We start from the raw sequence: 25,419 nt of genomic DNA, 5'->3' as shown, positions 1-25,419 counted from the left end.
ATTATATTTAATCTTACAAATCCAAACATATAATGTATTGATTTTAGCTTAAATTCTAGATTTTTAGACTGTAAGAGCTGCACTTTAATTAAACTTAAAATATTTTGTTGCTAGGATTTTGTTTTTTATGCACCACGTCTGAGAATTAATAAGCGGATTTTGGCACTGTGCATGGGAAATCATGAACTGTACATGAGGAGGAGAAAGCCTGATACAATTGAAGTGCAACAGATGAAGGCCCAAGCTAGAGAGGAGAAACATCAGAAACAGTTGGAAAGGTATGACATTAACAATCTTCTGTGAACCAGAATAAAGTACATCTAAAGCATTTTGCAAGAACATGGCCATGGAATCACAAAGTACCTGGGGTTCCAGAAGGCAAAACTCTACCTGTCCACTTCTGAATATGTAAATTAGATCATGGATTGTTATGGGTCATCTGGCTTTAACAGAAAACCTTTGTCAAGTAGTGTTTCTATGGGTGCTTCACTCTCCGTGCGCTTGCACCTCAGATAGCAGATTTTAGGGTATGCTGAGGGCATGCCTGATTCTCCTGGGTTTAAAAGTTGCCTTTTGTGCTGAGAGGCTGTCTCAGTCAGTGTGTCCATTGTCTTGGGGAGTCATGTGTTCCCCAAAAGTGTAATTTCTGCCTGAAATTTAAAGAACCAGAAACCAGAAAGAACCAGAAACTTAAATTGTGTCTCCTTATGATGGAGGGTTCGCTTCAGCCAGTGGCCACCCCCCTCCCCCCTGTACAGTGGTCTTCGAACAGGTCAATCACTTAAACCTCCTCGATACAGCACGCTTCTAGAGCACTGAAGAGGAAATCTTTGAGATCCTCTCAAAAAGACTCTAGAAAGTGGTCTTCAAGTCTTCTGGATAGAGAATCCACCTCAAAGAGATGGTCTCAGATTCAGACACTCATTTTGGCACCTACTGATTTTCTGACGAGGCTGCAGGTTCATCAGGTACTGTGACCACCAGCAAGTGTAAGGTCTCTAAGGTTTCCAGCTCAGGAAGATCAGTGCCATCAGGTGATAGGAGTGGCAGAGAGAAGATGACCAGCTCTTCTAAATTGGTACTGACAGAGTCTGCTAGGACCTCAGTACCCAGCACTTCAGCTCCACAAAAGACCAGACTGACACCTAGTGGTCATTCATCGGAGAGCATGAGACCTTTGGTACTGTCGGTGCCTTCTACCACAGTTACCTCTGCCCAACTTGCCTCATCGGTACCGTACGCTCTTTGGTACTGCAAGAGTTTTGATTTTCTTGGGACTTGGTAGTAACAAACACTCAAATCTCCCCTGTTTGGCACCAACCCATTCTCAGTACCAATCACTTCTCATTCCCAGAGATTTGCCCATTACTGATGGAGTTTATGTCTATCTCTACCAAGTGAGGAGGAAGATGAGGAGGAGGAGGAGGAGGATGTGGACTTTTAATCATTTTCTCACATTTCTGGCTGGGGCTTTCCCTTCCATTATCAAGGAACTTGCTTTCCTGCGACCTCTAAGGTGTTGGATTATCCTCGTGAGAGATGCACTCCACCATGCTGGTATGGACACACTTAGGTGCCTGCACCCATGCCTTATGTACCACCTCAGTAGCCATACAGTGACCCTTGAACCCAAACAGCAATTCTCCAGGGCCCCTAGTTTTCCTTGCCAGGAGAAGAGCAGACAATTCCCCCCCAGCCTCTCTGTCTAAGGTTCCTGATCCACAAGAGGAGATCTTTGAGGGGCAGGAAGCAAGATTAGACAAAGAGATTGCCCCTACAACTAATATCTCTTCTTCCTCCTCAGATGAAACTGTCATGCCTTCTCCATCGTCCTTGGTTGATGATTTTAAGCAGTTTCAGGGCCTTTTTAAAAGGATAGTGGCCCCCTTGCAAATTCCACTGGTGGAGGTTAAAGAGTTCCACATAAATTACATGATATTCGGCATACTTCATCTGCCCGCATTGCACTACCTGTTTGTGAGGCCTTGTTAGACCCTGCAAAAATAATTGGGCATCCCCCAACCACAGTACCATCCACCCATAAGAGGGCAGACAAAAAATTGTGTTCCCTCCAAGGATCCTGAATTTTTATTTTTCGCACCCATCCCCCAACTCTCTTGTGGTTGATGCTGTGAATAAACATGGCTGACAACACCAGGCTAAATTGACACCGTATGATAAAGATTTAATACATCTTGATTTATTTGGCTGTAAGTCCTACACATCGGCTACCTTACAACTTAGGATTGCCCATTATCAAACCCTCATGGTGAAATACAGCCATACTAACCATTCAAAGTTAAATGCCTTTATTGAGCATCTTCCAACAAACCAGAAGAAGCAATTCCAGGTGATCATCACAGAGAGCCGACTGTGCTTTAGAGCCACCTTGTGCTCTCTGGAAATGTACACCCCTGCACAAAAAAGAAAGTTCAGTAGGTCCCAGGTGGCAGAGAGATCTGATCCCTCCCAGAATCATTATGAACCTGAAAATAAGGGACAATGGTTCCAGAAGAAGAAACCAACAGCTTCTCAGGCATCAACCTCACAACCCACAATTTCGAAACACCAGATTTGACTGATTAAAACATAAGAGCAGCCATACTGGGTCAGACCAATTGTCCATCTAGCCCAGTGTCCTGTCTTCTGACAGTGGCCGATGCCAGGTGCTTCAGAGGGAATGAACAGGACAGGTAATCATCAAGTTAGGGGAAACCCACGTTAGTGATAAGTAACTTTATTTGCAAGAGCTTCAGACAGTGGACCAAAAAGGAGAAGGGCATTTGTCTCCAAATGCTCCTTATGGAGTCAACCCTTGCACTAGCCTCAGAGCTGACCATATCGGACTCTGCTCATAGCACCGTGGCCTCGGTGCACACCATGCCACCAGCACCGGTCTCAGACCGGCGCCGATTCCCATCCTTGGTACTGGCTAAAAGGCAAAGAAAGGCTGGGAGGGGACATTCTCCTATGTCCCGTAAATGGAAGGAGAGAGCTGGAGGAAAGCAAAGACCCACACAGGGCAGCTCTTCCCCTCTGGAAAGAGGTTGGGCCCCGACTCCCACCGAGTGGTTGAGCCCACTCCAAGACCCTCCTCCCACCTCGGGGAGTAGCAGAGGCACTTCACACCTGGTGGTGCCATCCATACCTGAGGCCTTTCAGGCCGTTAAGGACATACTGTCTCTGCCGGTGCTGCCCATACTGGCCAGTGAGGTGCCCCGTTCCAGGGGTAAACCTGCATTGGGACCCTTTCAATGGTCCCCATCAGTGCAGCACTGCTCGCCGCCACAGGGGTTGCCCCCTCAGAACATGCCTGAACATCGCCACCAGCCCCCGGACATCGGTCGGCTTGCCTGCCAGAGTTCCGGCATCAGTCCCTCACAATGTTTTCACAAGGGTCCTCTTCGCTCAGCCATCTCCAACATCAGTAATAAGGAGGCATCTTTACTGGGATGGGGAGCTCATCTAGACACTAACACTGTTCAAGGCAGATGGCAGTCACCCAAGTCCACTCTCCACATCAACTTGTTGGAATTCAGAGCAGTCAGAAATGTCTGTATCCATTTCCTCCCACAGATTAGGGGCAAATACATAAAGATACCGATGGACAATGTGTCAATGCATATTTTTCATAAACCGCCAAGCGGGAGTGAGATCACCTTCCCTCTGTGCCAAAGCAGTGGGACTTTGGAATTGGTGCATACAAAACCAGATCAGCAGCTTACCTTTTGGGCATACAGTGGATGTCCTCAGCAGACATTTCTCACAAGATCACGAATGGGAGATAGATCCCACTATACTCCACCACATATTTCAATGTGGCATCCCACGGATAGACCTGTTTGCCAAGAAGTGGACAGTTGTGATTTTCAGCAGAGATAAAATCTTAACTTTGGCCATAACAGCACTAAACCCTTGAATGTAACTTGGTCAAGCCTTGACCCAGATTCTGAAGCTCTATTGTGTTAAGAGGCTTTCTATATTCCAGATTGCAATAATGTTATAACTGAGTTATGGCAACTTATTTGTAGGATAAACTGAATCTGAAACATTTAGTACTAAATTCTGCTCTTGCTTACACATCTTTGTGAACTGAGAATAAGTTCCATGACTTCAATTGAGTTTAACTGGTGTAAATGAAAGAATTGAGCCCTTTTGTACCCATGCGCAGCTGTGTAATATATTTCTTTTTTGTTTTTAGAGCACAATTAGAAAATGAGAAGAAAAAAAGGGAAATAGCGGAAAAGGAAAAGGAAAGAATAGAGCGTGAAAAAGAAGAATTAATGGAGCGCTTAAGACAAATTGAAGAACAGACAATGAAGGCCCAAAAAGGTAAACTCATTCATCATGTAATCCCTTTTATTTCAATCCTTGCAGAAGTGTTGAATAGTTTAATTCCATAATTTAGGATTGTTCATAAAAATTACAAAACGTAATGACATTGTTATTAATGGACATTTTTGTATACAGTTTTGATTTTAACATTCACTGACATTTGTAGTTCAAACACTGCAGCATTTTTTTAGAAGTTGAATTATATGCCACTTGAATTGTGTACTGTTGAATTGTTTAAAACAATGTATAATTTCACTTAAAATTATGTATAATTTTCTGTGTTCTTAGCTGCACATTTGTAGAATCTTTGTGTCATAGGTATATAGGGCAAGCTGCACTTCAGAACCCTTTTAGTTCCTCTCAAGGACACCCCTTTGGGGATAGGTTTCACTACCTTCACCCCACCTAGGTGCAACCATGCAGTCCTACCAGTGGTGAAAGTAACTTAAAGGACTTACGGGTACTCTGGAGTGCTGAGGAGGGGGAGGGGCCTCAACCAGAAGAGGCGTGGCCTCTACCAGAAGAGGTGGGGCCTTTAAATCCCAGGGTTTTTAAATCAGGATTTAAAGGGCCGGGGCTCCATCTGAAGCTGGGAGCCCGGGGCCCTTTAAATCACCCCCGGAGCTACCAGCTGCAGAGGCGGCTTAGAGCCCTGGGGTTTGGGCAGGGGTGAAAGTAATTTACATTTGTTACCCATATGGTCCAATCGCAAGCAACCCACCTCTCCTACATACTTCATGGATCCCTCCCATTGCATGACATAGATATAGAAAACAAAGCTACTACTGCTACCAGTTCTGTCTGTAATAACACTTTAATATTGGAATAAGCCTGAAAAAGTGAAAACTCACTGTCACATTTTTCTCCATGTCCTTCCTCCTCCTCCAGCCAGGCTGTGGACGGGGCTAGGCTCCGTGCTCCCCCCCACCCCCAGCACGCTGCAGCGGCTCCCCTCTAGCTTGCAGCAGGGAGCAGGGGGACTGGCTGAGGGAGAAGCCTGCCCAGGACACCTGCTGCCTGCATAAAAACAGTTTAAACTCAGCTGTTCCCTCCACGGTTCCGCCCACGGGGTTAGGAGCCTTTCTGGCATCCTTGTTAATTTCACTCTAAGTTGTTGGCGGTGTGGGAGGGTGGGTGTGTGTGTGTGTGTGTGTGTGACCACGGCAGGGGCAGTTCTTTTCTGCCCCCTGGATGAGGGGATCTCCGGTACTATAATTCACAAAAAATACAATAGGCATTTGGCTGCACAACTTAAATCCAGAGCTAATAAAAGCAGGTGGAAGGGGAAAACTCACTGTCACATTGGTTTCTCTTTCTCCTCCTCCAGCCAGGCTGCAGACGCGGTTAGGCTCCGCGTTCCTCCCCCATCCCCCCACTCAGCAGGGGCTGCTGCCGCTCCCCTCTAGCTTGCAGGCTAAGGGAGAAGCCTTCCCAGGATGCCTGCTGCCTGCATAAAAACAGTTTAAACTCAGCTATTCCCTCTGCGGTTCAGCCTGGGGGGATTAGGAGCCGTTTCTGACATCCTTGTTAATTTCACTCACAGTTGTTGGGAGGGTGGGGTGTGTGACGATGGCAGGGGCAGTTCTTTTCTGCCCCCTGGATGAGGTGATCTCCAAAAGTATAATACACAAAAAATACAATCAAAATCAGGAACCATTTCCAAGATCAAATCTATCCCGTTCCCTCTCCAGCAGAGGATCATGGTTGTGATGTCCAAACTGCTTGCAGATCCTCTTTGAAATGTTACTGTTTAAAATAAAAAAAGAAAACCATGGAGAACATGGTGGGAAGATGTGTCATGATGATCGGGGTATAGTTTGGGCAAAGCAATTTTGCTAAAGCAACTAAAGATTCACAGGGAAAGCAAAAAGCCCCAATAGACAAAACGACAAAGGGATTGGAGGGGAAAACTGGATATTCAGGGAAGTTTATTGTGCCTCCTTTGAAAGAAATAGTAGTTTTCATTTCACCCTCTTTATATATTGAATTGAACAGCTGAAATGTCCTTCAGACATAGGGCGCGATCTCAGTTCTCTTTTTGTTTTGTCGGTGTCCTGCGGAGTGCTGAGGATGATATTGAAAAAACTTTAAGTGTCTTGTATATTTCATGAAGGCTATTCCAGTTGTCTTTCATTCACCCCTGCCTTCCCCTACTACTAGCCACCCATTGGTGGTGCCCCCTGCACCCTTTTATGTGCCTGGAAGGGAGATTAAACAATCCTTGATATCTGACTTGCTAGGAAATAGGGAGGGTCCAGGGAAAGTGGGGCACTGGCAGACATGGTGCAGCGCAGCTCCTTGCCCCCCTGGCACACTCCCCATGGCTGGCTGGCTGTGGTTTTTGCCTTGGTTACTTACTCCTTTGGAGATCGCCTCATCCAGGGGGCGGAAAAGAACTGCCCCTGCCATTGTCACCCCCCTTTCCCCAACAACTGTGAGTGAAATTAACAAGGATGCCAGAAACCGCTCCTAATCCCCCAGGCTGAACCGCGGAGGGAACAGCTGAGTTTAAACTGTTTTTATGCAGGCAGCAGGCATACTGGGAAGGCTTCTCCCTCAGCCAGTCCCCCTGCTCCCTGCTGCAAGCTAGAGGGGAGCGGCTGCAGCCCCTGCTGAGTGGGGGGGATGCAGAGCCTTATCGCATCTGCAGCCTGGCTGGAGGAGGAGAGGGAGAGAAACAACAAACAAATGTGACAGTGAGTTTTCTCTTTCCAAACTTTTTATTAGGTCTGAGTTTAAGCTATTTGTTATGCAGCCAACAGAGATGAAAGTAAGCCAGCACTGAATGCTCCACCTTCTTGCCGGTACGCTACTGCACCTTTTCTTACCAGTACGCCATGCCGGCCCGTACTGGCTTACTTTCACCTCTGAGTCTTACTACTTTTAGACTGGTTCTCTGGGTTGCAGTCCCCTGTTTACTAACCATGTTAATCTGATAAACCCAATTGTATTTGGCAACTGTAAGCTCCTTTCCTCTGAGAGCCTGTGACAGCAGCTGATTAAAGTGACTCAAAACAGCTTAAGGAAACAAAGCATTATTTATGCACCCAAAGGTACCTAACACGTAAAGCAAAGGGATACAACAAACATCTGTACATCTTTTCCCTTACCTGAACGCTAACCTTTCATTGAAAACTTTAATAAGCTATATTCTGCCCAGCTACTCCATCTCTAAACTGGAAGAGACAGCCTGCTTGCTGCAGTTTGTCTCTCTTTCTTAGTGTCTCTGTCTTCTCTGGGCTGCAGCTGACAAGCTGCTCAGCCCCACAGTCTTTCCTAGGCCAGCATCTTTAAGGTTTTATCCTGACCTAGACTCAAGTCTGGGAAGAATAAACCCTACCAGCCTGGATGAAGCCTTATCTCACTGAATGAGCCATTTTTTAATACTTTGTTTTATTCTCATGGATAAAAGAGTGTGGCCGTTAGCCTTATTTTCTGCACATGATTCAAACCCTGCTCTGAAGACAGAATTATTAATTTTTTCATAGGCTTTTCTGTGAGGCTTACCACTACTGTATCTGTATGCTTCACAAACATTAATCTCCACAAGACCTGTTAGGTGGTGGTATTATCTCAGTTTTACAGGTGGGGAACTGAGGCAGAGAGAAAGTTAAGGTCAAATGTATGTACTAAATTTGGGTGTCCAATTTCAGATGCCTAGGACCTGATTTTTCAGAGTACTTACCATTACCTTTATATGCTGAAAGTGCAGCACCTATTGATTTCAGTTGCAGCTGAGAGTACTCAGTATTTTTGCAAATCATAACCCTAGCATCTCAGTTGGGGCACCCAGAAAATGAGGCACACAATTCACCACCATTTAAATAACTTAAAGTTTGGGTACTTATTGACTTTGTATCAAAGTTTATATTCTCTATATTTACATTTATCAGTACAAAAACCAGCTAACAGTGTCTTCTGTGAACCTTCCTTTGGACAGAGCTGGAAGAACAGACAAGAAAAGCTCTAGAACTGGATCAAGAACGAAAGCGAGCAAAAGAGGAAGCAGAGCGCCTGGAAAAAGACCGTCGAGCTGCAGAGGAGGCTAAAGCTGCTCTAGCCAAACAGGCCGCTGATCAGATGAAGAATCAGGAGCAGCTAGTAAGCAGTTGAAATCAAGCTACAGTTATTTCAACAAGTTGAAAATACAGCCTTTTTGGGTTTGACATTAATTACTTTTTTGTTGAAACAAACAGATACTCTTCTTTGATGGAACATAGGTACCTGTAAGTTACTTTGACCATTAGATTCTGGCTTTGATAAGCAGATTGATACCTTTTACATAAGTGGCAATCACAATAGTTTGACCTGTTCATTATTAATAATAAATTTAAAATGCCAACAAGTACATGGAATTGATACTGAAATATGTTACTCATAACATGTAGTGACATCCTTTGTAGGTTTTCCCATAGTCAATCTCCAGGAGACATTGAAGTCCTTTAGTGTCTGGTAACATGCTGTGCTCGATTGCTCATTATTGGACCATATTACACTTGTATTATTTAAAGAAATTGTACATTAAAATTTCAGGGTGAGGTTTTCAGGAGCATTCAATGTTGCTGAATTCTGCCGCCAGTGAAATCAACCATAAAATTCCTATTCACTTCTTTGGGAGCAGAGTTGGCCAGTGCTGAGTGCTTTTGAAAATCCCACCCAGAATGTAGAAGTATTTTTTCATAATAACTAAAATTACCTGTATAGGTGGCATACTCTGCTATCATAGAAATCATTGTTGAGAGGTTGCCAGAATATGGCTATCTCCCACTGTATTGCTACCCACAGCAAAAAATAAGATTTGGGGGCGGGGACAGAGAAGCCGTAGTATGCTTCCCTCACAGATATATCCTATATAGCCACTCTGAAACAAACCCTCCTCCTAATATTTCAGGTTCATCTGGTTGAGAACCAGAATGGCTTCCCTTAGTTTCTTTCACTGTAAGATGGCCAGTCATTTTCATCCCATTGGGAGGCTTAGCTTTCTGTTAAATGGAAAAAAATTAAGCTTAAGAAAATATTATGTTTGACTACAACTACGTAAGTTTTTTCCCTTTTCAATCACTTAAGGTAGAAAGTAAGAAAATGTAGTAGGTTGATTCCAGGCCCTGGTCTGTACGCACTATATTATAAAGGAACCATAGTTGTCCAGGGAGAATTCCTCCAGTGTAGGAGCAGCCCTACCCTGACCCCCTGCATCTGTAACAGATAGGGCTGAGAGTGAGAAGGAGGGTTACCATAGCACTAAGGGGGCTGGTCTTCACTATCAGGGGATTTAGATTTGATTTAGTTGGGCTTGGTCCTGCTTTGAGCAGAGGATTGGACTAGATGACCTCTTGAGGTCTCTTCCAACCCTAATCTTCTATGATTCTATGAGATCGGCGCTGCTGCAATTGATGCAGCAGGGGTCAATTTAGTGGGTCTAGTGAAGACCCACTAAATCGATGGCAGAGTGCTCTCTGGTCAACTCCGGTACTCCAGCTCCCCAAGAGGATTAAGGTAAGTCAACGGGAGAGCATCTCCTGTTGATGCAATGCAGTGAAGACACCGTGGTAAGTCGACCTAAGCTACGTTGACTCCAGCTACGTTATTCATGTAACTGGAGTACCATAACTTAGGTCAGCTTACCCCGGTAGTGAAGACAAACCCTGAGATTTTGGGCCGTGGTACCAGCATGTAGATAGCCCAGGTAAGGCTACTGTAAATGTCAGGAGCTCCTGGGGCTGTATCAGCCTCAGACAGCTCAGAATCTGGGACATACAAAGGTGACTTAAAGCCCTCTTCACTAGGCCATGCTTCCTGTGAAGTGCAGCATAGAATGTCTCCTAGCTCATCTATATTTTTTGTACTTTTTTAAAATAGTACTTTGTGATTGAGCTCCTAGTTAATTAATTCTTCTAGCCCAAAGCATAGCAAAGGCTTTGCCTCTTCCACTACAGAGCCAAAAATGGGTAGCAAATTAACCTTTCTACTTGTTTTTAGGCAGCAGAACTTGCTGAATTCACTGCCAAGATTGCACTTCTAGAGGAGGCCAAGAAGAAGAAGGAAGAGGAAGCCTCAGAATGGCAGCACAAAGTAATAAATTCTTATTGTGTATTAAATTGGGATTTTCAAAGCAAGGAGTTAGGTGTACAATTCCCATTGAAATTTAGTGAGGCTGGGTGCATGTCTGCCTTTGGCTCCTTTGAAAATCCCATCCCAAAAGACCTAGTCCTCCAACTTCTTCAAACCATACAAAATACCTATTTAATTAATTTCAGAATACTGAGTGATAAATCAATGTGGAGAAAAATACTCTCATCGGAACGCCTTTCTGCTCTGGCTTATATCCTCACAGGTTTCAGTCTATAAATGACTCTGCTAGTGTACAGAAGGAGTGGTTACCATATATGTAGACATTTAAACTATTTTCTTTTTAATTCTTGGATTATTTTTAAATCACTTTGAAGGTGAAACTATATAAATGCTAAGTAGCAGTATTATTTTTTAGGCTTTTGCAGCCCAAGAGGATTTGGAAAAGACCAAAGAAGAACTGAAGACTGTAATGTCTGCTCCTCCTCCTCCTCCACCACCACCACCTCCACCACCAGTTATTCCTCCAACAGAGAATGAGCATGATGAACATGATGAAAACAATGCTGAAGCTAGTGCAGAACTGTCTTCTGATGGTGTCATGAACCACAGAAGTGAGGAAGAACGGGTAACAGAGACACAGAAAAATGAACGTGTTAAGAAACAGCTCCAGGTAATGAAGGTTTGTGGTTGCATTAATGGTATAATTAAGCCTTCAGTTTTTCATTCCTTAATTGCTGAAAATCTTGTGTATTTAAACAGAACATTTAAGTGAAACTCTAATGTGTAGTTTCCTTCGCATATTTTATCACTTACTAGATTTGTAACTAAGCTGCACAAAACTGAGTAAATAAGACTTGGAGTAGACTAACATACTCTGTGTGTAGTTTAAAAAGTGCACATATAAATGTGATGCTGCACTACCACAAATATTTACAATCAGATATTAAAAATGTAAATTCACCTGTAGTACATGGTAATCCTTAAAACTTAATTCTTTAATTTCTGAACCCAAAAATTGTTGTACCGTACTAACTGGTGTTTTGTCCAGTGAGTATTATTTGGGTTTCTCAGCAGCAACTCACAGTATCTATAAATGTAAAAAGCAAAGTAAAAATATAAACCTGTTAGGACATAATTTATCTCCATTCAAACGGTTAGACTCTAGAAGGTAATGTTTCATTTTTGTCCGTTCTTTTTTTAAAAAAGTGATCTGTCATTGGACAATTTACTAATACAACATACGGGTACCATTTTTCTATGACGATACTAAAATGAATGTGAGCGCCTATTTTTTCTCAGTATTAGTATTTTACCAATAAACAATATTTTCTGAATTGTGTACATATCCTGGTCATGGTACTCAAGCAGAGAAGTAAATAGCTGCAACCTTTCAGTTAAGTAAAAACTAGAGTAAAGTCAAACCCTAGCTTCTCCTACCAGACTATGTTCCCTTGCTCTTATTAGAATTCTCCTCCTGGGATGCTAGAATGTGAAGAACCTTTGCCTCCAGGTTAGTTATCCCCTTAGTCTGCATGATGTATCTAACAGCTTCAGCACAGTCAGGTATTTTCACTTCTTTCTTGAGCATAGCAGGAAACATTCCTATGGTTGGAATTTAACAAATCCCTGTTCAAGACTGTAGGTCATATGTTGTCAGGAAATCCTTAGTCTTGGTGCCGAGTAGTGAGAGAGCTGAAACTCAAATATTTTATTCCCACAGACACTAAGTTCTGAGTTGGCCCAAGCCAGAGATGAAACCAAGAAAACACAAAATGATGTCCTCCATGCTGAGAATGTTAAAGCAGGTCGTGACAAGTACAAGACTCTTCGACAAATCCGACAAGGCAATACAAAGCAACGTATTGATGAGTTTGAGGCAATGTGAGAGCTGTTATTTTGCATATATGTTCTTCGTAAAGCTGAACCACCAACAGAGAAACAAGCAGGCCTTTGCAGATTTGAAGATTGCACCCCACTTTGCCAAAGCATTTATACCAGTTTGACTGTGGTGGTAAAAAGACAAATTTAGGGGAACCCATTCAACAATAAGGCAGTCTGTCATCTTTGGCTTTTTGTGGGGAAGAGAGAGGAATGGGGGCAGATGGTTTCCCTTGTCTTACATTTTATTTTCCATTTTCATAGTTCGTGCCACTTCTTCTCTTGAAGACTGGCACTTACTATATCATGGCTGTCAAGTGTGTATGTGTTACGAAAACACAGTCAGAAAGGACATTAGATCTGAACCTAAAACTGATGGATACTTATTTCAGTGTGATGCAGTTTGAAATTACATTTTCCCATGTTGCCACATTTCCTTAGGAGTTTGATATTGCTGACTTTTATCATTTTTTCACCAAGCTGAATTCTTCGGGTGTTTCAAGTCCTGTCATCATTGATGGTTTTCTTTGCCTACCTGTTCACAAAGGTCTAGATGGCAGGTCGTAGGTTCCAGCAGATATTTTAAAATGGAACCCTACCTGTGGACAGCAGTTGTCAGCAATTGGCCTAAATAAGTATTGCTTTTTCACTTTAGATATGTAGAAATGTTCTAATAAAGCAAAGCAAAGAAAAACAAAATACAAGAATCTTGTATCCTGTTTTTTTAATGATTATTTTAATTGCAATAAGAAAAACCTGGACCTTTCTGGCAAGGGAGCATATGAAAACATCAGTCCCAGGGAGGGGACAGTATCCTACCTCACTACTATATACATGATGACAGGTCCTTCAAACACCATGTAAACTTGAGTGTGTAAATTGACTTTCATCTTATGATGATACTATAGAAAGATAGGAATCTTTACTCTTAAGATTTTGTTTTACTTCAAGATGGATTTATAGTGCTAAATACTGCTTAACTGCCTTTTTGTTGAGTTAAATTATAAAATGATATGATGTACATTAAAACTGTAACCTGTCACTGGTATACTATCTTACAGGAGGGGTGTGGAATGTGTTTGTGTTTATGGGTTTCTCTGTACCAAATGAAAATTCCTATAATTGGGGGGGGAAAAGAGGCTTGTAGCTTCATTTCTCAGTGATGCCCGTGTGTAATTGTGTTGTATCTGATGTCTAATCATTGTCACTCGTTTGTCTCAAACTCTGGAAAAGGAGATTTAAACAAGATTTTTTTTTTTATTTTAGAGGGTCAAATAGTTCATAGAAAGCGAGTCTTTCTTTTAAGAGATTCTTTTACAACTGACATGGACTGCAGTTATTCTTCACTTTATAGTACCTTGGTTAGTGTCTAGTTGGAAAAAGCCCTGCTTTCTCTGAGGATGGTTCAGCAACCTTCCATTTGGTATTATGCACTCATAAATTTACACTTATCTATTAAAATATGCCATTTTATTAAACATTTTTTTCAGGCACAATAGGTTCAAGTTATTTATGAACAGTTCAGCTGAGCTTTTTTTTATTTTGCTCAGTTAAAGACACACTATGTGGGATGATATCATGAGAAGGGTATAAAGTTGATTTAATATATTTTGGGTTGTGGAGCTAAAAATAGCTGGCTAACCTTGAGAAGACTGGTGTGCAAATGTTGTGCACATGCTTCAAAACACAGGTTGGTGGAAGTTTATTGTTTCTACTTGCAGTGCATTGAAAGAACAGTTTGTGTATCTCAGGCTTCCTGCATTGAAGCATGAGCATTTGAATTTCCAAAGCATTAGAACCACCCGCCATAGCAGGTGAAATACTGTGCTTTCAATGGGTTTTATGGTTTTTCCTGAAATGTGTGCACTAACATTACTACATCAGTTTATCAGTGTTGATAAATACCAGTTAAATTTGCTGTTCATAAATCTACGATATATAGATTAGAATTAAAATGGATCTAATCCAGTTATAAAGCTGTGTGAATTTTTCTAAATAACCAGGAACAACGATTTGAAATGTGGATTTTCACAATGAACCAGAGTGGTTATTACCAATAGTTGGGAACACTTATTGATGCAGAAATATTATGAATGCATTTAATGAGTACTTGGTGAAGCAAATTTCAATATGCTTTCCCCTTAGCATCATGTTTTGTGTTGTACAATTAAGCTACAATTACATCTACTATTTTGGATAACATTAATTGGTTAACAATAAAGAGATACAGTTAATTTCTTTGAGGTCCACTGTTGTTATTTAATATATTTTACTCTGGCAAACTCATTGCAATAGCTTTTTTTTCAGAGCAGTGAATTTCTGGATCATCATCAGTCTTAACATTTCACATTGTAGTTAAAGTAAAATAAAAATGTTTTTAAATTAAATACCCAAAGAATAGTAGTCTGCTTCAGAAATTACTGCCTACAATTGGGAGGAAAAACTGGTGATTGCTGATTCAAGAGAGGATATGAATCATCAGAGTAAATTGGCTCTTTTGAGACAAGAAGATAATTTGGCCACATAAGAGCTGCATGGGTAATGTAAGAACTTTCAGTCACTGCCTGCACTGTACTTAGCTTCAGGCAAAGTAAAGTTTAGTTTAATTGGTCTTTGGTTTGTCTTTAACATTTTGATTATTTTTAATGTTTGTTAAAATGCCATATGTTATCTGGATAGTTCTTTCAAATACAGAGGTGCCTAAAGATGCTTTTTATTTATAAGCAACCTTGCCTTTTCTGCCCATCCTCTTCACTAATGTGGAGCACATGCACTGCTTCTGGCTTCTTCCACAAAAACGGCTTGACAAAGTAATCTGCTAAAGAATTTGCACATGAATCAGGCTTCCTCTCAGTTGACATACAGTTCAGTCTCACATTTCTCTTTGGCTTTGCATGGGCTCAAACACAGAGCCCTCCATTCTGTTAGTTATGTCAGAGTTGTTAAAATAAATGAAAGGACATATAATACACCTTATATGCTTTTGGATTTCTACCATGCACGTAGATTGATTTTTTTTGTCCTTTTCTCCTAACTCGAGCCCTTTCTGATGAAATGTTGGATTCCAAAAGCCCCATTTTCAGAGTACTCGTGCATAGGTATGCCAACTTCAGAGAATATTTTGGTTGAATTGGGAGGTAAATGCTGTGAAGGTATTTTTTTCATGGGGAGGAGAGAACAGGAGGCTAGAAACATTCCCATACTCCCTGTACACTGTACATGCCAACTTGCTAATGTGCCGGGGGGTGCTTCCCTCCAACTGCGCCCCAGTCCCTGCCTCCACTCAACCTCTTCCCCCAAGACCTCACCCCTGCCCTGCCTCTTCCCACCCCTGATCTGCTCCCTCCCACGAGTGCCCTTCCCTGCCCCAGTGTCTCCTGAACGCTGCAAAACAGCTGTTCCATGGTGGGCGGGAGGCACGGGGTGTGTGTGGGGGGGGGGTGTTGTGCACCATCTTCCCCCCCCCCATGGGTGCTCCACCCACAGAGTTGGGGCCTATGCTGTGTACCAAGTTAATTTACTTAATATGGACTTAATAGATCCACAGTTTGGTGGAGAGGGAAATTCAGCTATTCAGAAGTATTCTCCCCTTCATAGTTATATTTCCAAAACATAACTTTTCTCTTGTTGACAGGTTCTCCAGATTCACATTCATGCATTTTTATTCATTTTATCCAAAATGGAATTACGGCAGAAATCCAAGACCATATCATTCTATAGCTCATGTCTCTGCATGTTTAGGCCCCAGTTCGGAAAAGCACTTGAGCATTGTGCTGAAGTAAGTTCCCGTTTCAGGAAAATGCTTAGATGCGTTCCGCATAGGGATGGTATCCTGAAACAGCAGCTTAAAAGCAGGTTTCTCCTCATTCTCAATGTATGGTTTCCAGAGCAATTTAAAATAACTTGCTCAAACCCATCCATGAAGGAGAGAAAACTGTTTCCTGATTCTTAATGTCTTGTCTCAAAGTAATTGAAAGCTTCTAAGGAGAAACTCCTCTATTTTCTAAAAATCATATTTAAAGTATTGGACTTAAAATCAACAAAATTATCAGTAAAACCTGTTTTCTAAAGGAAAATTACTAGGAAAAATTTTTCCACATCTATTCAGATTTGGAGAAGCTAAATACCTGGTCTCTAAGTGTCAAAGAAGTGCGGCTGTAAGATGCCCTCTAATGAAAGAGTGTGCCAAGCCTTGGTTCCTCAAATGGAGCAGGTAGTCCAGGATAGCCTGTATGGAAGAACACAAGAGAGAGATGCCACGTCCGGACGCCCAGTAGGAAAATCTTGTCCACTTGGCCAGGTAAGTCAGTCTAGTTGAGGGCTTCCTACTCCCCAGGAGGACATCCTGGACTCCTTCCTAACAGGTCTATTCCTCTGGGTTCAGCCACACAGCATCCACACCATGACGTGAGGGGACCCAAGGTTGGGGTGTAAAAGCCAATTGTGGTCCTGTGAAAGCAGGTCTGGTTGGTTGGGCAGGGGCCAGGGAGGGGACACTGACAAGTTCATGAGCATGCCAAACCAGTGCTGATGAGACCACGGCCAGGGCGATCACAACAACCTGTGCTTTGTCAATCTTGATCTTTGCCAGGCCCCTGCTGATGAGTGGAATCGGACGGAATGCATACAACAGGCTCCCTGACCACCCTAGGAAGAAGGCATCGGAGAGGAACCCTTGCTCAGACCATGCCGAGACCAAAACCAGTGGCATTTCCTGTTCTGTCTGGTAGTGAAAAGGTGCACTTGAGGAGTTCCCCACCTTTGGAAGATCATGTAGGCTACCTCTGGATGGAGCAACCACTTGTGGTGAGAGGAGAAGTCCACGCTGAGCTGGTCCACAAGCGTATTCTTGACACCAGGAAGGTGACCAGCTTCCAGATGGATTTCATGACTGATGCAGAAGTCCCATAGATGGAGCACTTCCTGACAGAGAGCCGACGAGCGCGCTCCCCCTTGCCTGTTGATGTAGAACACCGAGGCTGTATTGTCCATTAGGACTCGTACCACCTTGTCCAGGTGGGGCGGGAAGATTCCAGACACCAGCCAGAGGGAGGGATAGCTCAGTGGTTTGAGCATTGGCCTGCTAAACCCAGGGTTGTGAGTTCAATCCTTGAGGGGGCCACTTAGAGATCTGGGGCAAAAATTGGTCCTGCTAGTGAAGGCAGGGGGCTGGACTCGATGACCTTTCAAGGTCCCTTCCAGTTCTAGGAGATTGGTATATCTCCTATTACCTTTTATTACCTTTAGAGCTCTTTGACATTTATGTGCAACTTTGCCTCCTCCAGGGACCACATCCCCTGAGTCTGGAGGTCACCAAGATGTGCACCTCAGCCAAGGTCCGAGGCGTCCAACACCAACTCAATGGAGTGAAGGGGGTTGTTGAACAGAACCCCCTCCAAGACTGTCCTGCAGTCGGTCCACCATCGCAGCGAGGTGAGCATCACCTGGGGAATGGTAACAGTCTTTTCCAGGGGGTCTCAGGACTGGGAATAGACTATCCCCAGCCATTGTTGCAGGGGCCACATCCAGAGCCTGGCATGGCAGACCACGTAAGTGCTGTGACCCAGCAGGTGCAGACAGACCCTCGCTGCAGTCAAAGGGAACGTGAAGACTTCTGCAATGAGGTTTGTCCTGTGCGAGGAGACTCTCATGAAAGGGGTCCCTGAAGAGGAACGGGGAAGGTGGATGGGGGGCGGGGGGGTTAGAAAGGAATTGGAGGATATAACCCTTCTCCCCTGTGCTGAGGACCCATTGGTCTGAGGTTATAGCGATCCAAGCAGGGAGGAAAAGGGAAAGGTGGTTGGAGAACACTAGGACAGATGGATCTGGGGGATAGTCTGGTAGGTTGCCCTCGGGTGCACCCTCAAAATAACCGTTTGGCAGGTGGCTCAAGTGGTCCTGGTCCTGCTGAGGCTGGCTCCCCTGGCCCTGTGGCTGCTGCAGTTTGAACTTTTCCCCTGGGTCCTCCTTGAGCACTGGAGGGAGATGGGATACTGAGGCCACTGGCCTCTCCAAGGCTCCCAGTACCGACTGGACAGCCTGTGAAGGTTGAGCGAACCCCCAAGGGTTCCATGGGTACCATGGCGCTGGCTACTGCACCTGGGACCATGGGACAAGTTTCAGTGCTGATGATGTAGGCTGCACCAGGGGTACTGGGGCTTGTCCCACAGTCAGGGAACCTTGCTCCATGCCAGAGGTATAAATGGAGTAGTCAATACCGGGCGACCAGGATCAGGCAGAGCGGTGGCACTTGTCCGATGGGTGCTGGTCACTGTGTCCCGAAGCCAACCTGTCCGAGCAAGACTGGCGTCTTTGTCGGGATCTTGGGGACCGATGGCGTTGGGCAGATCTGCATCAGACACCCAGTGATCCACACCTCACACCACTTAAATGGTACCGGGACATCAAACTGGAGCTGGAGCTAATACAGGCCAGTTGCTGGGAGGATCTTCCTGAGTAGGGCAACCTACTGCTAGGAAACAGGCGATGATGGTCCAGCAATCTGCAATCCCTGATCCTCAATTGGTACTGGGCTGTTGGAGACAGTCAGGGCTGGTCCTTGAGTTCTTGTCAGGTGGCGCGTGCCTCAGAGGGTCTACGCCAATCTACCGGCGAGGTACGCCTTGAGTCACTCTATCAGTGCTTCTGGTATGGAGACCAAAGAGGGCTCCGCTGAGCCTACCTCTCCAGTCCCCAAGGTGTGAGGCCTCCGGGCAGGTGAGCGATGGTGGGAGGTCCCTCTTGATGGGGAATGGTGCCACTGAGACGGGGACACACGCATAGATCCCAACACAGATTTTCCCTGAGATCGGGGTACCGCTGGAGCTGGTGTGGGAAGCACTGAGAGCATCAGGATCTCCTGAGCTGCTTGAAGGGCTTCCGGCATCAATGGCACCTGAAGCTGGCCGGGGCCTGCACTGCTATCCAGAGTCACAGGCGAAGTATGGGATGGGCTGCAAAGCTCAACTTGAGCTGGGGCCAGACTTTCTGAGGAGGATGTTGAGCTCCCTGACACGGGTTGTGGCTCATCCCCAGCCCTCTCCTTCCCTGTACGAGTGGTAGGAGATCTTCCCCTCAGTCTTTTTCGGCTTCTTGACCGGAGCCACGGAGGGAGACGGGTGCTGGGTTGTGGACAATGCTAAGGGAGCATTGTGCACAGAGGCCACAGTGCTTGGTGTGGAGTTGGACTACTGCTCTGGTGCCGAAGTGAGTTCCGACTCCATTAGGAGCACTCTTAGACGGATATCACACTCCTTCATCCTAGGTTTAAAGGACTTGCAGATACGGCACTTGTCACTTATGTGCCCTTCACCTAAGCACCTTAGGCATCTGGTATGTGGATCGCTGACCAGCATAGGCCATTTACAACAGTCGCAGGCCTTAAAGCCTGGGGGCCGGGGCATGCCCAGTCCCCCGGCTGAGTCCTGTTCAGGACTAATGAAGAGTTTGAGAACTATTATGAAGGGTCACTAAGAAACTACTAACTGTATACAACTATATTACAGGTTTTCAAAGTTCGTAAGAACAGAGAAGGAATCAACGCTAGCCGTAGCAGCAGATGTTCCAGCACTGTCACTGGCAGCAAGAAGGAACTGAGGGTGGGAGGAGCCAGTGGCGTCCCTTATACCGTGCCATGCAGGCGCCACTCCAGAGGGTGCCAGAGCCAGGGATGCATGTGGGAGCACACACACCTAATATGGAATGGACATGAGCAAACACTCGAAGAACCACCACAGCTTTTTCTGTATATAGCACTTAAATATGCTAGCCTAAAAAGAAACGACATTTGCAGTCTGAAAGAGCACTGGCTGTGATTGAATGTTCTGCAGAACCCTTCTTCACTCAGTGTGTCAGCTCTGGTTATTATGGATGGTCCAGCTCACAGTGCACTTTCAAATAACTTTTTGAAAAAAGAATTTTAACAGTCTTTCCCACACTAATCTCAAGCATCATTCGCCTGGCCTGTATTAAGAGATCACAGCATTTTACAACAAGCACGCAGCTTGTTTTTAAATCACTATTTTACAACACTTTAGTCTTTGCTGGCCAGCTAACCCTCAGACCCTCAAAAAACATATTACCTGCAATAGAGCAGGACTAGGCCCCAGGTTTAGAACTGCTGTTTAAATGGAGTTAAGTTTAATTTTCAAACAGAGTTCAAAACTCACCGTAGACAAGGCCTGAATGTTAGGAATTTTTGTTCCAAGGATCACTAATTTCATAAGTCACTCTTTTCTGCTGTTGCCCTATTTGCCTTACATTTTAAGAATGAAGTTCAACCAGATATAATTCAGGAAGGTGTTATTACTTTAAAATATCTAATGGGTATGATGTATAGACCTTTCACAAATAAGGCTCTGCCATGCAGCTATAATGATCGTGCTTTTAGCTTAGTGTGTTTCTGTGCTAATTTTATTATTGTTAAATCTGCTTTGTTTTTCTGTGTCTTTTTGTGGAGGTTACAAAAATACAATCTCTTACAGCCCTTAGGATAGGACCATATTAAGGACCAGCAGAAGACCCTGGGGTCTCCTAAGGCCTGCCTTTGTGCTTCTGTAAATCTGGACAATTTCAGTACTTTAAATCCGGTGCTAACTGGTCCAGTAAGACCTTTCTAGAAGGACTCAGTTGCTGTCAGAACAATTCTTAACATTGATGATTGGGTTCCCTGACATGTGGGTTTTTTTTTTTAAAGTTTTCCTTCATTGTCTTTTGCCAGGAGAGAATTAGCCTTTAGATATACTTCACGTGCTGTTCTCCCTATGGCACAGGAATCAAAACTATTTCAACTGGTACATGAAATGGAGCATTGCACAATAGGCAAGGGAATTGTCCAACGACAATTCATGGGTCTCTCAGATTCTGACCACATCTTTTCTGCGTGAAGCCCAGCACTACATCCAGCCGGGTAAGATAAAATAATTGTGCATGCCTTTAAAGGTATATTCATTTTTTACACAGTTTTTAATAAGCCTTGATGATATAAATGACACCCTATCAATTGATAATTTTATGTATAAAAATTAATGTGTCTATTTCCAGTGTTAGGAATCATTGCTACATCCCTTTTTAGTATGGAGTTAAAATGGGCATACTGTGTATACATACCGCAGTAAAAAGTGGGCTGTGCACAAGTGTCTGAATAAATATGTTCTAGCATTAATAAGAATCCCTTTACTGTTACTCTTTTTTACATATAAATGTGCCAATTCATATGAGAATTTTAATTCACACCAATGAATAATAATATATGATTCCAAGCCAGAATGGGGATTGCCTAATGCATGCCTTCTGCTGTGATCTCACAGTTATGCAGGACTGGGAGTGGTGAAACGTGCAGGCTATAAAGAAAACACAGAAGCTGGTGAATGAATGGATGGGTTCCTTCTGAGTCAGCACTGAACTAATACTCCATATGATGTCAGACCCAGATCCTGCAAACACACGTGTTAGTCATACTGAACTCAGTGAGAATACTCTCATGCTTAAAGTTAAGCATGTGCACAGGCATTTGCAGGATTGTGATGTTAGTCACAATAATTGGGATGAGCGACAGAGAATGGGGGAAAATGATTTTCACTTAACCATGGAACTAGTGTTACAGGAGTGCTCTGTAGCTGTATATATGTAAACAGTTCCTAGATAAGGTGCCAGTAGATGATGCTCAGAAATATGTAGCATAATTCCTGGGTTTTGTAGAATCAATAAAACTTCTTGTTGTGCATTGCACATGGCTGCCTCTTTGCAGCTATTTACATAATGTCTGCACAGTTAACAAAATTGTTTTACTTGCAAATCACTGCAAAAAGTTTTCAATAGCAAAGAATCCAGGTTTGTGTGGGATGGAAGTAAGTTTGGGTTTGAAATGGGGAATAACTGAGACCTAAGAGAGCAAGTTGCCTTTTAATTCTTGTGGAAACCTTAATCAAAAGTGACGAGTAAAAGATTCACATTCAAATCTCTTCCTAATAATTGTCTTCAGCCCTTAGCTCTTCATTTCTAGTATGCCACATTACTCCCAACTTCCCTGCGTTCTTAATCCAAGGGACTCTGTGTTGGTAATCAGCTATAACTGCAGAATTCTTCTAAATATGATACCTGATACTCTTCAGTCTGGAAATTGGTACTATGAAGGGCTTGTCTACACAGGAATATCCAGAAAAACTAATCCAAATTAACTAAAGGTGTGAATTTGAAGTGGATTAGCTAAATCGCATTAAATCCCTGAGTAGATTCTGTTGTTCAAAATTGAAGTGGCCTTAATTAGGTTTAGCTTAATTCACTTTTACTTTCCTCCCTGTGGGCGCCGGAAGTGTGTGTTTGCATGCAGGTACATTCCTGCCCGTGTGCACAGGAACTATGGCTGGGTGGAGCAAGTGGGGGCAAGAGGATAATGCACAAATATCTATCTAGGAATGATAGACGGTAATATCAACCTGTCTCAAAAGATGTGAAATCCTATCAAGCCTATGCTTTCTGCAGCCCAGCAACTCTCACAGTTCTGCTAGGTATGAGCTCAGGGCTGTCCCTAGGCATATGCAGCATATGCGGGTATGTAGGGCACCGGAAACCTTGGGGCACCATTTCCCCTTGCTGATCATGGCTGGAATCCTCTCTTCTCCATCCCCTCCCCTGTGCTGGGCCGGCGGGGTTCTCCCTGCCCCCTTCCCCTCCCTCCTCCCTCGGCTGGCCTGCTGAGGGCCCCAGCCACAGAAGCCCAGAGTGGTGGCCCAGCCCACCGCTGCCCAGAGCGGAGTCCCTCCCTGGACCTTGCCTGCCTGCGCTGCTCGGTCTCTGGTGGGGGTCAGGCCAGGAGGAGCGAAACTTCCATGTGAGTTGGGGGGGACTTAACGTGACAGTGCGCGCTCGCTCTCTCTCTCACACACCCACACAGAGAGAGGGAGAGAGAGCGCCTGGCTCTCACGAGTCACAGTCCCCCAATATAGATTGTCAGTGGTGATTCTCTTTGCTCCTGACTTTTCCTTTGTCCCCACCCCTCTTTTTTTGGGGCAGGGTAGTTCTCTCCGCTGGGACCAAGTATTTAGCAGCACATAGCTGAAGGCACCTAGAGTCACTGCTGCAACACCTCCGTAATGGGCTCCTTTGCCCCATTTAGGGATGACAGAACAGGTGTGCGAGCATCGGGCTAAGCATAAAAGATGCTCCATCTGTGAGGCAGCATGAACAGGCTCTACAGAGGACAAACTATGTCCTGCCTGTTCTCAGTCAGCTGACCCTTGCACTGCTAGGGCATGGAGCTTTAACTCAGACAAACATGTGGGGGCCTCCAGCCCCCAAAGAAGCCATGACTCCTCCACAGAAAAAACTCAACCAGGAGACCTAGAGAAGGACACAGAGAGACTGCATGGCCAAAAAGGACTACATTCAGCCAGCCCGGGGAGTAAGTCCTGGGGCAATTTAGAACTCCAAGGATAAGGCCCTGCCCTCCCGCCCCAAGTCCTGAAATGGGTCCTAAGTGCCCTGGGGAGAGAAGCAGGGTCCCATTCAGTCCCCCTTCCTCCAAGGTTGAGCCAGGAAATTCTGGCAGCGTCCCTCTCCCCTAACTTGGAGGGGAGTGGGAGCCTACAGGAGAGGACTCAGAGGGAGACATTTCTAGAAGACTCAAGGTCCTATGAAAAACAAGCTGCGAAAGATCCTTGTCAGGGCATAGCTGGGCAATTGTTTCTTCACAGTGTGACACACACACACACACCCCTGAATCAAAAAGGGGGATAAAACAAAATTACAAAAAACCCAACATGCATTTGTCCTCTGACTCAGACACCTCCTCCTCCACCATGGAAGGAGAGAAATCAGTCTCTGATTCGACCCATGACACCGGTGCAGCGATGGCATAGCAACAGGGACAGTGACCTGCTCAATGGCTGTACTGGAATCTGTACCCATTATGCTTGTACTGTATCCGCACCATTCATCTCTGGCCACTTCGGACAAACCATCCCTGGTGCCACCAGCACTGGAGTCGGAACATGGTACCGAATCCGGCGCAGGGCCAGCACAGCAGGCTCCAACACCTAAGGAGCCATCCCCTGAGAGGGAAGGGGAAGCCACTCCTCCCCTCTGTGGTGCAGTTGTCATAATCATCTCCAGATGAAGCAGTTGCAGGCCCCTCCCAAATTGACAGTCTCCCCAACGACTTCAAGGAGCACCAGGCCCTCCTTAAAAGAGTGGCTACCAGTTTGAACTTGGAGATTGACGAGTTGCCTGTCCACACAGAGGTCCTTAAAATTGCAAAACTGCTGTGGCAAATGCCCTCTTCCATTCTGCCTACTTCTAAGAAGGCAGAAAAGTAGTACTACATCCTAGCAAAAGGATTTGAATATTTGTAGATGCACCCTCCAGCGGGGGCCTTTGGTCATGTCCACTGTCAATGAGAGGAACAGGAAGGGACAGGTGATTGGCACGCCAAAAAACTAAGATGCCAAGAGACTGGACTTGTTTGGCAGGAGAAGTTATGCAATGGACAGCCTACAACTTTGGGGGTCTAACCACCAGGCTCTGTTTGGCAGGTACAGTTTTGAACTTGCTGATGGAGTCCCACAGGTTAAGGAGGCTCTCCCACAGGACTGAGCCCAGGAGCTTGCCGCTTTAGTAGAGGAAGGCAGAGCAGTAGCAAAAGGTGCTTTCCAGATGGCCTGGGACGCTAAGGACTCGGCGGCCAGGGTGGTCACCTCCGTGCTGGTGATGAGGCGCAGCTCCTGGTTACAGTCCTCCGTGTTGTCACAGGAGATGCAGAGCACTATTCAGGACCTCTGTGACTGGGGTCCCAATGGAGGCCAACTATGGTCACTCAATTAGGGTGAATGGCAAAGAATGGGGCAGACAATCCCCATAAAGTTGGTGGATATTCCAGTACTTAGATTTACCAAAACAGCTTCTTTATTACCTCACTGGTTACTCAGAAGTCCAAGCACCACAATTCCCTTAAAGTGATGCAGCCTCAGGCCTCCATCCAGCTACCTAAGTCAAATATGATGATGATTCCTGAAAATCTTACTTCATCATATAAAATAAAAGGGTTTACCAGTCCTAAAGGATCGGCCCATTGGGTGCTCAACATACCATCTTTGGACTACACCCTGAAGTTCTTTCTGGATCACTGCCTGCATTTGT

The 25,419-nt window shown here is 44.6% G+C and overlaps 1 protein-coding gene across 3 annotated transcripts in view; it reads left to right on the top strand.

Moving 5' to 3' along the window:
* The window catches only part of RDX (radixin), a 125,957-nt gene extending 111,434 nt beyond the window's left edge, over positions 1–14,523 (top strand). For 2 of the 3 annotated variants that reach the window (XM_039513190.1, XM_039513198.1), the window contains 6 exons: positions 115–278; positions 4,202–4,332; positions 8,276–8,436; positions 10,315–10,407; positions 10,823–11,077; positions 12,128–14,523. In XM_039513190.1, coding sequence (XP_039369124.1) covers positions 115–278; positions 4,202–4,332; positions 8,276–8,436; positions 10,315–10,407; positions 10,823–11,077; positions 12,128–12,292 — 969 coding nt within the window. In that variant the 3' untranslated portion in view covers positions 12,293–14,523. The remainder of the gene's footprint in view (positions 1–114; positions 279–4,201; positions 4,333–8,275; positions 8,437–10,314; positions 10,408–10,822; positions 11,078–12,127) is intronic. The other variant, XM_039513182.1, reaches the window with a different exon arrangement.
* The last annotated feature ends 10,896 nt before the right edge of the window (positions 14,524–25,419 follow it).

Source organism: Mauremys reevesii, linkage group 1, assembly GCF_016161935.1.
Source record: "Mauremys reevesii isolate NIE-2019 linkage group 1, ASM1616193v1, whole genome shotgun sequence".
Taxonomy (NCBI): domain Eukaryota; kingdom Metazoa; phylum Chordata; order Testudines; family Geoemydidae; genus Mauremys; species Mauremys reevesii.
Note: the sequence above shows the minus strand (reverse complement) of the source record. Positions and strands in the feature narration are given on the sequence as shown.